The sequence below is a fragment of the Lampris incognitus genome, chromosome 16 (assembly GCF_029633865.1).
Source record: "Lampris incognitus isolate fLamInc1 chromosome 16, fLamInc1.hap2, whole genome shotgun sequence".
NCBI classification, from domain to species: domain Eukaryota; kingdom Metazoa; phylum Chordata; class Actinopteri; order Lampriformes; family Lampridae; genus Lampris; species Lampris incognitus.
The window spans coordinates 6,834,095-6,847,758 of NC_079226.1; the positions used below are offsets into that span (position 1 = coordinate 6,834,095).

The 13,664-nt window shown below is 49.4% G+C and overlaps 1 protein-coding gene across 1 annotated transcript in view; it reads left to right on the plus strand.

The window, feature by feature from the left end:
• The window catches only part of clmna (calmin a), a 36,181-nt gene extending 22,751 nt beyond the window's left edge, over positions 1 to 13,430 (plus strand). Inside the window, exons 11-14 of the mRNA XM_056296314.1 lie at positions 1,948 to 2,132; positions 7,270 to 7,360; positions 7,465 to 7,520; positions 11,828 to 13,430. Of these exons, the coding sequence (XP_056152289.1) occupies positions 1,948 to 2,132; positions 7,270 to 7,360; positions 7,465 to 7,520; positions 11,828 to 11,963 (468 nt within the window). The 3' untranslated portion in view covers positions 11,964 to 13,430. The remainder of the gene's footprint in view (positions 1 to 1,947; positions 2,133 to 7,269; positions 7,361 to 7,464; positions 7,521 to 11,827) is intronic.
• Positions 13,431 to 13,664: the final 234 nt, after the last annotated feature.

Here is a 13,664-nt window from a genome sequence, read left to right on the forward strand (position 1 = left end):
GTGACGTTTCACACGTCCACAAGGTCGGACCTGTTTACAGCAGACCTTACAAAACCCCCCTGTCCGCCTTCATGATCCCTAATCCACAGCGTTCAGTTTGACGGGCGTCTTCCAGAGAGTCTGGGCGGGCAGTAACGACACATCCGGTTTTCCCTGTAATGTTCCCGTGCTCATGTCCCTTATCGTGATGAATGATTTCTAACCGAGGGGGGTGTCCGGAGAGAACCTGGCAGCCATCACACCGAGCCCTCAGTGAAGTCAAAACCATCACGGACGAGCTGCTGGAACTTCTGATAACAGTATTCACCGGTCAAACATTTCTTTTCTGAAACCAAGTCTGATGCGATCCACAACTCTCCGGTTGCTTTAAGGCCGATTGGTCGATCAATTTTAGGTTGTAGAGTCGATAATGTACTTGGATCACCTGGCTCTCTGCACCGTCTGCACCGTCGTCCATGGTAGAGAACATTTACTGTTCTTTGCAATTTTACCTCCCAAGAACATCAAGACCTCCTCTTGTATCCATAATATTTCTCTTACCCTCCATCATCCACCCTTTGTTTTATTCTGCTAATAATGTTTCTCTCTTCCCATCACACACACTTTCTCTCTCCCTCCGACTCTGTTTCTCTCTCTCTCTCCCTGACTTTCTCTCTCTCTCTCTCTCTCTGACTCTATTTCTCTCTCTCCCTGACTCTCTCTCTCTGACTCTATTTCTCTCTCTCTCTCCCTGACTTTCTCTCTCTCTCTCTCTCTCTGACTCTATTTCTCTCTCTCCCTGACTCTGTTTCTCTCTCTCTCTCTCTTCCTGACTTTCTCTCTCACTCTCTCTCCCTGACTCTGTTTCTCTATCTCTCTCTCTTCCTGACTTTCTCTCTCACTCTCTCTCCCTGACTCTGTTTCTCTATCTCTCTCTCTTCCTGACTTTCTCTCTCTCTCTCTCTCTCTCTCTCTCTCTCTCTCTCTCTCTCTCTCTCTCTCTCTCTCTCTCTCTCTGACTCTATTTCTCTCTCTCCCCCCCTCTCTCTGACTCTATTTCTCTCTCTCTCTCCCCGACTTTCTCTCTCTCTCTCTCTCTCTCTCTCTCTCTCTCTCTCTCTCTCTCTCTCTCTCTCTCTCTCTCTCTCTCTCTCTCTCTCTCTCTCTCGCTCTCTCGCTCTCTCTCTGACTCTATTTCTCTCTCCCCCCCCTCTCTCTGACTCTATTTCTCTCTCTCTCTCTCTCCCTGACTTTCTCTCTCTCTCTCTCTCTCTCTCTCTGACTCTATTTCTCTCCCTCTCTCCCTGACTTTCTCTCTTGCTCGCTCGCTCTCTCTCTCTCTCTGACTCTCTCTCTCTGACTCTATTTCTCTCTCCCCCCCTCGCTGACTCTATTTCCCCCCCCCTCTGACTCTATTGCTCTCTCTCTCTCCCTGACTTTCTCTCTCACTCTCTCTCTCTCTCTCTCTCTCCCTGACTTTCTCTCTCTCTCGCTCTCTCTCTCTCTCTGACTCTATTTCTCTCTCTCTCTCTCTCTCTCTCTCTCTCTCTCTCTCTCTCTCTCTCTCTCTCTCTCTCTCTGACTCTATTTCTCTCTCTCTCTCTCTCCCTGACTTTCTCTCTGACTCTCTCTCTGACTCTATTTCTCCCCCCCCTCTGACTCTATTCCTCCCCCCTCTCTCTGACTCTATTTCTCTCTCTCTCTCCCTGACTTTATTTCTCCCTGACTCTCTCTCTCTCCCTGACTTTCTCTCTCACTCTCTCTTTGACTCTATTTCCCCCCCCCGACTCTATTTCTCCCCCCTCTCTCTGACTCTATTTCTCTCTCTCTCTCCCTGACTTTATTTCTCCCCGACTCTCTCTCTCTCTCTCTCTCTCTCTCTCGCTCTCCTGTCTCCCTCCCTCTATCTATATCTTTCTTGCTCTCTCTCACTACCCCCCCCCCCACACACATATATATACATATTAGGAGGTTGCAGAGCTCCGCCAGGAGGGTGAAACGCCATCAGAAGCCCAGGAGCAGCCTCGGTGCGTCGGGGAGATGATGGGAGAAGACGGGGGCCACACAGCGAGCGAGGGGGCGAACCTCTGTGATCTCGGCGGGACTCGGGCGGGGAGTCCGAGCTCTGCCAGGGAAAACACGAAGCCTCTGAGGTAACACGGGCTTTCTATTCTTAGTCCTCTCTCTAGACCTCGAATAAGCACGGTACACTACCCAGCGGGGGAGCCGTGTTGTGGCGGTGGGATGGACTGCACGGACCGGGGGGGGCCAAATGTCTGAAACTCGGTGTGTATTTAAGTACAGAAATCTGGGTACACACAAAACAGGAAGCGCGCACACGCAGCCTTTCCATCAGATTTATGAAAGCCCACGCTCGTCTGTTCCCACGTGTCTTTTCCCTCATACATCTCCTCCATCCTGAAAGTGTGTACACGTGCACGAGCCTTCTGACCACACACACAATTTACCATAAATGGCTTCCAACACCCCGCCAACTGCCCGCTTTGCATATAAAAGGCCAGAATTTAGCTTAGTTTTGAGGATAAATGGCAGAAGAAGAAGAAGAAGAAGCACAATTTTACTGACCGTGAACTCGACATAATGGTTGACCAAATTGACAGAAAGAAAACGCGGATTATTTAGAAGCCTAAATTCTGGCATCGCCGAGGAAACGAGACAAGTTGAATGGCAGGAAGTAACCGAAGCAGTGAGCGCCGCTAGTTCCGAGCCACGGACCCTGGTCTGGTTTCAAGCATGAGGCCAAGAAGCACATTGCTGTGCACGGCGTTAGTTTGAAAGCTACTGGAGGGGGAGAGGGGACCCCAAAGGGGACCCCAGAGGGGACCCGCGTGGCTTCTATCCCGGGCCAGACTGCTACTGGAGGGGGAGAGGGGACCCCAGAGGGGACCCCAGAGGGGACCCGCGTGGCTTCTATCCCGGGCCAGACTGCTACTGGAGGGGGAGAGGGGACCCCAGAAGGGACCCCAGAGGGGACCCGCGTGGCTTCTATCCCGGGCCAGACTGCTACTGGAGGGGGAGAGGGGACCCCAGAAGGGACCCCAGAGGGGACCTGCGTGGCTTCTATCCCGGGCCAGACTGCTACTGGAGGGGGAGAGGGGACCCCAGAGGGGACCCGCGTGGCTTCTATCCCGGGCCAGACTGCTACTGGAGGGGGAGAGGGGACCCCAAAGGGGACCCGTGTGGCTTCTATCCCAGGCCAGACTGCTACTGGAGGGGGAGAGGGGACCCCAGAGGGGACCCGCGTGGCTTCTATCCCGGGCCAGACTGCTACTGGAGGGGGAGAGGGGACCCCAGAGGGGACCCGTGTGGCTTCTATCCCAGGCCAGACTGCTACTGGAGGGGGAGAGGGGACCCCAGAGGGGACCCGCGTGGCTTCTATCCCGGGCCAGACTGCTACTGGAGGGGGAAAGGGGACCCCAGAGGGGACCCCAGAGGGGACCTGCGTGGCTTCTCTCCCGGGCCAGACTGCTACTGGAGGGGGAGAGGGGACCCGCGCGGCTTCAATCCCGGGCCAGACTGCTACTGGAGGGGGAGAGGGGACCCCAGAGGGGACCCCAGAGGGGACCCGCGTGGCTTCTATCCCGGGCCAGACTGCTACTGGAGGGGGAGAGGGGACCCCAAAGGGGACCCGCGTGGCTTCTATCCCGGGCCAGACTGCTACTGGAGGGGGAGAGGGGACCCCAAAGGGGACCCGCGTGGCTTCTATCCCGGGCCAGACTGCTACTGGAGGGGGAGAGGGGACCCCAGAGGTGACCCGCGTGGCTTCTATCCCAGGCCAGACTACTACTGGAGGGGGAGAGGGGACCCCAGAGGGGACCCCAGAGGGGACCCGTGTGGCTTCTATCTCGGGCCAGACTGCTACTGGAGGGGGAGAGGGGACCCCAGAGGGGACCCCAGAGGAGACCCCAGAGGAGACCCCAGAGGGGACCCCAGAGGGGACCCGCGTGGCTTCTATCGCCGGCCAGACTGCCATTAGTGGCCTTGTGCCTAATGTGTGTGTGTGATGGACTGGCGGCCTGTCCAGGGTGTCTCCCCGCCTGCCACCCAATGACTGCTGGGATACTCCAGCATCCCCGCGACCCCGAGAGCAGGATAAGCGGTTCAGATAATGCATGACTGGATAAAGCTCATTATCATTATTATAATACATAGTCAAGTCAAGTCCCGATGATCCGCTGTGGCGACCCCTAACGGCAGCAGCTGAAAGTAGTAGTAGTAGTAGTAGTTGTAGTAGGAGTAGTTGTAGTAGTAGTTGTAGTAGTAGTAGTTGTAGTAGTAGGAGTAGTCGTCAAGTCAATTTTATTTGTATGGCCCCAATATCACAAATTACAAATTTGCCTCAAGGGGCTTTACAGCAACACAACGTCCTGCCCTTAGACCCTCACATTGGATAAGGACCAACTCCCTTAAAAAACCCTACATAAAACATACAAATATACATATATATATATATATATATATATATATATATATATATATATATATATATATATATATAAAATAAAATAAATTAAAACATATTTCTTCAAGATAGAATGGAATTAAGGCTTGTCAACAAAAAAAAAGACAAAAGGTTGGTAACCACTCGGGCATGGCTATGTAACCACAGTGAAGGGTTGTTAGACTGCAGAGTACATCCTAACACAATGTCGTGAAAGAAACGAGCTCTAAAGGAAACGTCACCCACATCCACACTCTTATGCAGCATCACACTGATCGGATCAGAAGACCGGGTATCCGGCTCGCCTGGTGTGGAAGATGCGTGCCGGTACGCCCGTTCTCGCCGCCCGAGGACTTTTATACGTTCAGAAACCTGCGTGGGAAGTGGCGCAAGTACACATTTCGTGTGTACGCTTGGTTTAGACATTCGGCCCCGGGCCTCCCCGTGTGCCGGGACGTTGCCTTAAACGTGCTGAGCGAAGGGTGTTATCTCCATAATCATGCGGCTGGTGGAAATTAGACCGCCGCCTGCCGTCGGGGTTAGAAGGCTGCTGAGCGTCAGGAATGTGTGGACTGCTGACGATACGGTTTAGCCGGCGAACACGAGCGAGGTTTTCCCCTTTCTGCTGGAGGAGCCGTGCAATCAGAGTCGGAGTACTTCGTTCGTCCCCCAGGGGAGAATTGGGTCCTATTACGGACACTCACGCTCTAGTACAGAAAAACTAACACGATAACAAGAAAATAGGCAGAAATGAGAAAAAAGAAATAAAGGGAAATACAAACTAAAATAAGAAATAGAAATGAGAATAAAATGTGTAAACATATGTGCACCATGCTCCAGCATATAACACCCTATCTATACTGTATATAGACTTAATGTATATAGACTGTACACATAGCCTGTATATAGACTGTACATACTGTACACCCTGTCTATACTGTATATAGACTGTACACATAGACTGTATATAGACTGCACATACTGTACACCCTGTCTATACTGTATATAGACTGTACTGTATATAGACTGCACACATAGACTGTATATAGACTGCACTGTATATAGACTGTACACATAGCCTGTATATAGACTGTACTGTATATAGACAGTACACATAGCCTGTATATAGACTGTACTGTATATAGACAGTACACATAGCCTGTATATAGACTGTACTGTATATAGACTGTACACATAGACTGTATATAGACTGCACATACTGTACACCCTGTCTATACTGTATATAGACTATACACATAGCCTGTATATAGACTATACACATAGCCTGTATATAGACTACTGTATATAGACTGTACTGTATACAGACTGTACACATAGCCTGTATATAGACTGTACTGTATATAGATTGCACACATAGACTATATATAGACTACTGTATATAGACTGTACAGTATATAGACTGTACACATAGACTATATATAGACTGTACACTGTATATAGACTGTACACAGTCTGTATATAGACTGTACACACACACACACACACACACATATATATATATATATATATATATATACGTGTGTGTGTGTGTATACACTGTACACCCTATCTATACTGTTAATACTATGCTGTAGCATGAAACAAACAGCACAAACAAACACCCATCCATCCACCCATTATCCAAACCGCTTATCCTGCTCTCAGGGTCACGGGGATGTTGGAGCCTATCCCAGCAGGCATTGGGCGGCAGGCAGGGAGACACCCTGGACAGGCCGCCAGGCCATCACAGGGCCAACACACAAATACCCGACAGGGTAAAATAAGTGGAAGGGCCAGTCTAATGACTGCTGGCTAAGAGCTGTAAAGTTGGATTGGCCTCAGACAGGAATGACCTGCTGTGGCGCTCTGCAGAGCATTTCTGCAGAACGAGTCTGTCACTAAAAGTACTCCTGTGCCCGACCAGCACATCGTGGAGTGGGTGGTAGACATTGTCCCCGACGGCACATAACTTCAACAGCGTCCTCCTTTTAGAAACCGCCGCCAGAGAATCCACTTCCACCCCCACAACGTCACCGGCCTCGCGGATCAGTTTGTTGCGCCCGTTTGCATCCGCTACCCTCAACCTGCTGCCCCAACACACAGCAGCAAGCAGGAGAGCGCTGACCGCCACAGACTCGCACCACGTCCTGAGCATCGTCTGACAGATGTTGAAGGACCTCAGCCTCCTCAAAACGTAGAGACGGCCCTGTCCCTTCCTGTAGAGGGCATCAGTGTTCTTGGCCCTGTCCAGTTTATTGTCTATATACACCCCCAGCTACTTGTTTATTCCACAGTGTCCACACCGACCCCCCGGATGGAAACAGGGGTCACTGGTGTCAAGGCCCCCCTCGGATCAACAACCAGCTCCTTTGTCTTCGTCACGTTGAGCTGCAGATGGTTCCGCTCACACCATGTGACCAAGTTTCCCCCCCCTGCACTCGGCCTCCTCCCCCCTTGCTGATGCATCCCACTATAGCAGAGTCATCAGAGAACTTCTGAAGATGGCAGGACTCTGTGTGGTGGCTAAAGTCCGTGGCGTGTAGAGGGTGAAAAGGAAGGGAGACGGGACCGTCTCCTGCGGAGCCCCCAGTGTTGCTGACCACTCCGTCCGACACACACTGTGGTCTACCAGTAAGGTAGTCGACAATCCAGGACACAAGGGGGGCCTCTACCTGCACTGCCGTCAGCTTCTCACCCAGCTGACTCAAACTTGCTTTACCAGTACCGGTAAAAAGAAGTGCTGTTGAAAATATTTTGGCCGGCCTTGCAAAATAAACGTGTTTGCCTCGTGATCGGTCCAGACTTAAGCGGAGTCTTTGCTTTTTCAGGAGTGAAGCTGAAAGTTCCAGAACACCTCACGATAGCCTGATCCCCACAGATCTCCGTCACCGGCTGCTGGCTAATTCCAACGAGGCCTTGGTTAGTTTGACATCGAATTGTAGTCGCTTTTGGGATTTCTGTGTAGTATTTCTTAGTGTGGCTGTTGTATATCATCATGCCTGTTATTTCTTCTTCCTTCACAGGACAATCGGCCAAACGTGTCCACCGTCGAAACACACGATAACAACTCCGATCCTGGGTAAGAGTCTTTGGCCCTCCATGAATCAGTTAGCTTCTTGTTTGCTGTACTGGGTGGGATTGGCAATATACAGGGTATGATAGAGCAGTGCTTTGTGCTGTGCTCCAGGCCAAATACTCACACTGAAACCCATTTCAGATGTTGGAACAAAGGGGTATCCGAACCCACAAATGAGGAGAGGACTTCCGGCTGTGCCTTCGTAGATCTACTTGCTCATCTGACAGGCAGCACTGTTCTCTAATCCCTAATCAGGAACAATTTATTTGTCGTTTCATTGGAACGAAATAGTGTTTCCCCCAGCCCACAGCAGTGCAACACAAAGACAAAAACACACATATCCCAAAACTACAAAAACACATATATAACCACACGCCAGCCAAGGTTGACTGTCGGAAGTGCCGGTCTGCATGGGCTAGCCGTTAGCTTAGCCTGCCCCGCTTCCGCGTCCTGTCAGACCGTCCTTGGTGTTTCCTCCTCGGGCGCAGCTCCAGACAGGACCGTGGTCCCCGGGCCACCGGACGCAGCAGGCCAGGCTCCCCCAGCCGATCCAATGCCAGCTCTCCCAGCTAGACACCCTCGACACACCTCCCCGCACTCCACAGGATGACACTAAAAACACAGTCAACGCAAGGCAAGGCCGCTGCCAGACCGCCCTCAGTGTTCTCGGAACTGCCAGCCTGCATGGGCTAGCAGTTAGCTTAGCCTGCCCCACTGATGCGTCCTGTCAGACCGCCCTCGGTGTTGTCGGAACTGCCGGCCTGCATGGGCTAGCAGTTAGCTTAGCCTGCCCCGCTTCCGCGTCCTGTCAGACCGCCCTCGGTGTTGTCGGAACTGCCGGTCTGCATGGGCTAGCAGTTAGCTTAGCCTGCCCCGTTTCGGCGTCCTGTCAGAGCGCCCTCGGTGTTCCCTCTTTGGGCGTAGCTCCGGGCAGGGGCCGGATGTAATGTAGCTACCACAGGGTTTTAATATGCGAGTGTCAAGGAACCACAACATGAACAGTTTACAGCTTGTCTGGTAGTTTTGATCGCTGTAACGCTCAGAAGTCTCTAACTCCTAACTCTGGCCCTTATCATTCGAGGCCACATCTTTCCCCAAGAATTGTTAAAATTATTTCTCCATATCCATAAAACCACTTGTGTGCCTGTTTCCCCTGGACGTTAGAGATGATCTTTGATTCGCTTTGCTGAACTTTTCTTTTTTTGGATTCCCCGCCCCCCCCTTTTTTTCCTCCCCAATTGCATTTGGCCAATTACCCCACTCTCTGAGCTGTCCCGGTCGCTGCTCCACCCCCTCTGCCGATCCGGGGAGGGCTGCAGATTACCACATGCCTCCTCCCATATGTGTGGAGTCGCCAGCCGCTTCTTTTCTCCTGACAGTGAGGAGTTTCGCAAGGGGGATGTAGCGCGTGGGAGGATCACGCTATTCTCCTCCAGTCCCCCCCGAACAGGCACCTCGACCGACTGGAGGAGGCGTTAGTGCAGCGACTAGGACACATACCCACATCCGGCTTCCCACCTGCAGACATGGCCAGTTGTGTTTGTAGGGACGCCCGACCAAGCTGTAGGTAACACGGGGATTCGAACCGCCGATCCCCGTGTTGGTAAGCAATGGAACAGACCGCTATGCTACCTGGACGCCGCGCTTTGCTTAACTTTTGTCATAGCTACGATTTAGGCTGTCAGTCTCATGCGGCCCTTTGCTACCTACTGCCAATCTGAATGCTCCAGTGGTGACCTCTGTTGTCCCACTGAGATATCTACATTCCAACGCTTCAATTCTGAAGTAAACCTTTTGGTAGCAAAGCACATCTAAATACCCCGAATATATGTTCTGTTCAGATTTTAGCCTGTCTGGAACTGTAAAAAAAAAATCATTGCTTTATTACATCGAAAGGAACCGAGCACCTTGCCAGAACCCAAGAATACCACCTAGCTAGCTTTTATTTATTTTTCATTTCTTGCTTAGCTGTTCAAATTTGGTGCCATATTGTGCTTGCATGCTCCAGGCATTTAGAAAAACCTGGTGTTCCAGCTTTTTGCATCAATTACCAATTCCTGTTTTGCTAACGTTAACGCCTCTGTGCCTCCAATAGGAGAAAGATTCCTTCCTTTAACATTTCAGCAGCAAACAGGCAGGCGTTTGTGGATGTGCATACTTCCTCTTTAGGAATAGAAACCCCTTGTGCAATACACAAGCACGTGACGATAGCCTGCTTCTTCCATGCTAACTTTGTTAGCTTCCACAGAAGTTCACGATACCCGTGGTAACAGCCTCTAACCACGTCGTAGGAGACGGGTGGTGCATAAAACCAAGGTGGAGAAATGGACGGAATGTACGTAAAGTTACAAGAATAAAGGGATTTATTGCTGAAACAGAAACGCAAGAAGCGTAAAAAAGAGAAATTGGCGGCACGGTGGCGCAGTGGTTAGCGCTGCCGCCTCACAGCAAAAAAGCCCTGGGTTCGAGCCCTAGGGTAGTTCAACTTTGGGGGTCGTCCCGGGTCGTCCTCTGTGTGGAGTTGGCATGTTCTCCCCGTGTCTGTGTGGGTTTCCTCCGGGTGCTCCGGTTTCCTCCCACAGTCCAAAGACATGTAGGTCAGGTGACTCGGACCTACTACATTGTCCTTAGGTGTGAATGTGTGTGAGTGTGTGTCAGCCCTGTGATGGCCTGGCGGCCTGTCAGCGTGTCTACCCGCCTATCACCCAATGACTGCTGGTATAGGCTCCAGCAACCATTGGATAATGGACGGATGGATGGATGGATGTTAGGGTTAATACTCCTGTCTGTGCCCTTGACTGAGGCAATGCAAGACAAGCTGGAGTTGGTCCCCCGGGCGCTGCACGGCGGCTGCTCCTAGCTACACAGCTAGGACGGCTTGAATGCAGAGTGCAATTTCCCCCACGGGGATGAATAAAGTGTCTCAAAATTTAAAACAGAAAAGAAAATACCTACAGTGTGTAGAAGTGAAGGATAGCCCTGGTGCTGGTGCTGCTACACAGCTGGGGGGGCTCTCCTCCCGGTGCTCCTCTGGGCTGATAAGACCTGGCATGACTCACTGCTGTTGCAAGAGGGCTGCTTAATTAATCCTCTGTTTACAACACAACTGTTAGGGACATGACGAGATAGGCCGTGTGTGTGTGTGTGTGTGTGTGTGTGTGTGTGTGTGTGTGTGTGTGTGTGTGTGTGTGTGTGTGTGTGTGTGTGTGTGTGTGTGTGTGTGTATTTCCCGTATGAGCAGAGTCAGGCTGCAGCTGTAGTTCAGTGAAACGGTTGCATCATTGATCGACCGTGAGGATGGAGGCCCAGTGTGAACATGAAAGTAGTGCAATACTGCCGTCTCCTGCTGTTTTATAGTCCATTATTTATATTTATATTCCATTATTTATATCTATATTCCATTATTTATATTTATATTCCATTATTTATATTTATAGTCCATTATTTATATTCCATTATTTATATTCATAGTCCATTATTTATATTTATAGTCCATTATTTATATTTATAGTCCATTATTTATATTTATATTCCACTATTTATATTTATAATCCATTATTTATATTTATATTCCATTATTTATATTTATATTCCATTATTTATATTTATATTTCACTATTTATATTTATAGTCAATTATTTATATTTATAGTCTATTATTTGTATTTATATTCCACTATTTAAATTTATTGTCCATTATTTATCTTTATATTCCATTATTTATATTTATATTCCACTATTTATATTTATAGTTCATTATTTATATTTATATTCCACTATTTATATTTATAGTCCATATTTATATTTATATTCCTTTATATTTATATTCCACCATTTATATTTATATTCCATTATTTATATTTATATTCCACTATTTATATTTATAGTCCGTATTTATATTTATAGTCCATTATTTCATATAAAAGTGCAGTCTGTTGAGAATGAAGATTTGAAAATTTGGCAGTTTTATTTTTTCTCCTTATGTAAGGGCATTTTTTACCATAGTGAATTATTTAGAAATATCTAGACTGTCAGAGTGTAGGACTTCAGAAGTACTATGGCCTCAGCAGTACTACGACTTCAGCAGTACTATGGCTTCAGCAGTACTATGACTTCTGAAGTACACTTCTCTTTAAACGACACACATTAAGAGTGTCTCTTGTTCAGTTTGACTGATTGTGAAGAGCAAATTGTTTCCACTAAGCTACATATTTCTTACTTTGTCTTCCCCGTGTGTGTGTGTGTGTGTGTGTGTGTCCATATGTGTGTGTGTGTGTGTATATATATATGTGTGTGTGTGTTTGTTTCTAGGCGGAGGCAGAGCTCACTGCCGGTGACAGACCTGTACATGCTGCTCCTGCTCTGGATGCTGCTCTACTGTCTGTGGGTGCTTCCTCAGATAGACCTTCGCACACTGCCCGGCCTGCTGCTGAACCTGGACCACTAATCACACACACACACACACACACACACACACACACACACACACACACACACACACACACACACACACAACACTGGTTACGCTCACACAAACACGAGTCAGCTGCACAGCCATACACAGAAACACAGATACACTGGCCAGTAACAAACAAATATACACATTCCTGTTGGCCCACACACAAACACACACACACATACACACTCTCTCTCTCTGTCTTCACACACTACGGTACACACTAATGCACTCCCACTCTGCACAGTGCACCCATAAGCACAGAAGCAAAAGGCCACAGCCAGAGTTAAACTGCCACACCTGGTGTATTACCCCACACTACGCTTCCAGAGGGAGGGAGGCAGGTTTTATCAACACCACAACGCCGTGTCGAGTTGTTTGTATGAAAATCACAACGCCGTGTCGAGTTGTTTGTATGAAAATCACAACGCCGTGTCGAGTTGTTTGCTTTGGCTTTTTGACGTGGTCTCCAGTGGGTTGCTCGTGTTGTACAGACACCACAGACCTTCTCGTTTCTGCAGGGGGTGATCGCCAAGCAGGGTAGCGGAGGAGGCCCCGAGCGGACCGTGGGGTTGTTGTGTAGCTAGGGGGCCCCGTGGATGCATGGCGACCTGTTTTAAATACAGCTCGGCCCGGGGAGGAGGAGGAGGAGGCCGGGTACGGGCCGGGCCTTTGTAAAAAAAAATCAGGTCCGGCAATGGAAACTTGCTGCCGGTGGCGCTCGTGCTGAAGCGAGACTGCGCGATTCCACTTCCACACAGCCTCAGTTCGTGGATTATTATGACTTTTTTATTTTTTTATTTGTACGACGGCTCAGCAGTTTGAATGAAGGGTGATTTTAAAGTCTGTTGCACTTTTGGAATACAAGATCTAAACTGCCAAAGACGCTGTTGGAAATACTACAACACTGCACAGCACAGCCACAAGCCCGATAGCCATGCAGGATCGTTTTCAGCAGTAACTCTTGTAACTAGCACATAGTTGTTTCATTCTATGGGTCATAAAAGGTATATGAGTGGATTTTCAGCTCATTTCGTGGTTGATTCTGACAGATGTTTTGAGATCCCGACAGATGTTGGGTCGGGGACGGAGTCGGCCGCTCTAGCTGGTCCACGTCCGAAGATGACGGGAGAGTGCTTTGCTACGACGCGTCTTACCGTCCTCTCGCCAGCCCTGTGTGTTGTCTAGCCGGACGCCGACACGTCCACCAAGCACACTGTTTCCCCACGCCGACCAACCCGCCACGCTGAGCTCACCGTAGGCCACGTGTATGATGGGGAGGGTCGGGTCAGAACCCGGTATGGAAATAGGTTGCATGTGTATGTATGTACGGCACAGGAGGACATGGCAAGTGTATGCGTTGTGTATCCAAAGGAGTTGAATCGAGTGCAAGTGGACTTGGTCTGTATCCGTGAAGACGTTTCGCCTCTCGTCCGAGAGGCTTCCTCAGTTCGTGCCTTTCTGACTAGACCAAGCTAGTCTGACTGGCTGCTGATGAGACTCAGATATTTATCCTCTTTGGAGTCGTTGTCAGAGCTGTTGATATGCGTGGCTCTTTTGTGTACCGATGTTTGGCACAGGAGAGCCACACATATCAATAGCTCCGACAACGACTCCTAGAGGATAAATGCTGAGTCTCATCAGCAGCCAGTCAGACTAGCTTGGTCTAGTCGGACGAGAGGCGAAACGTCT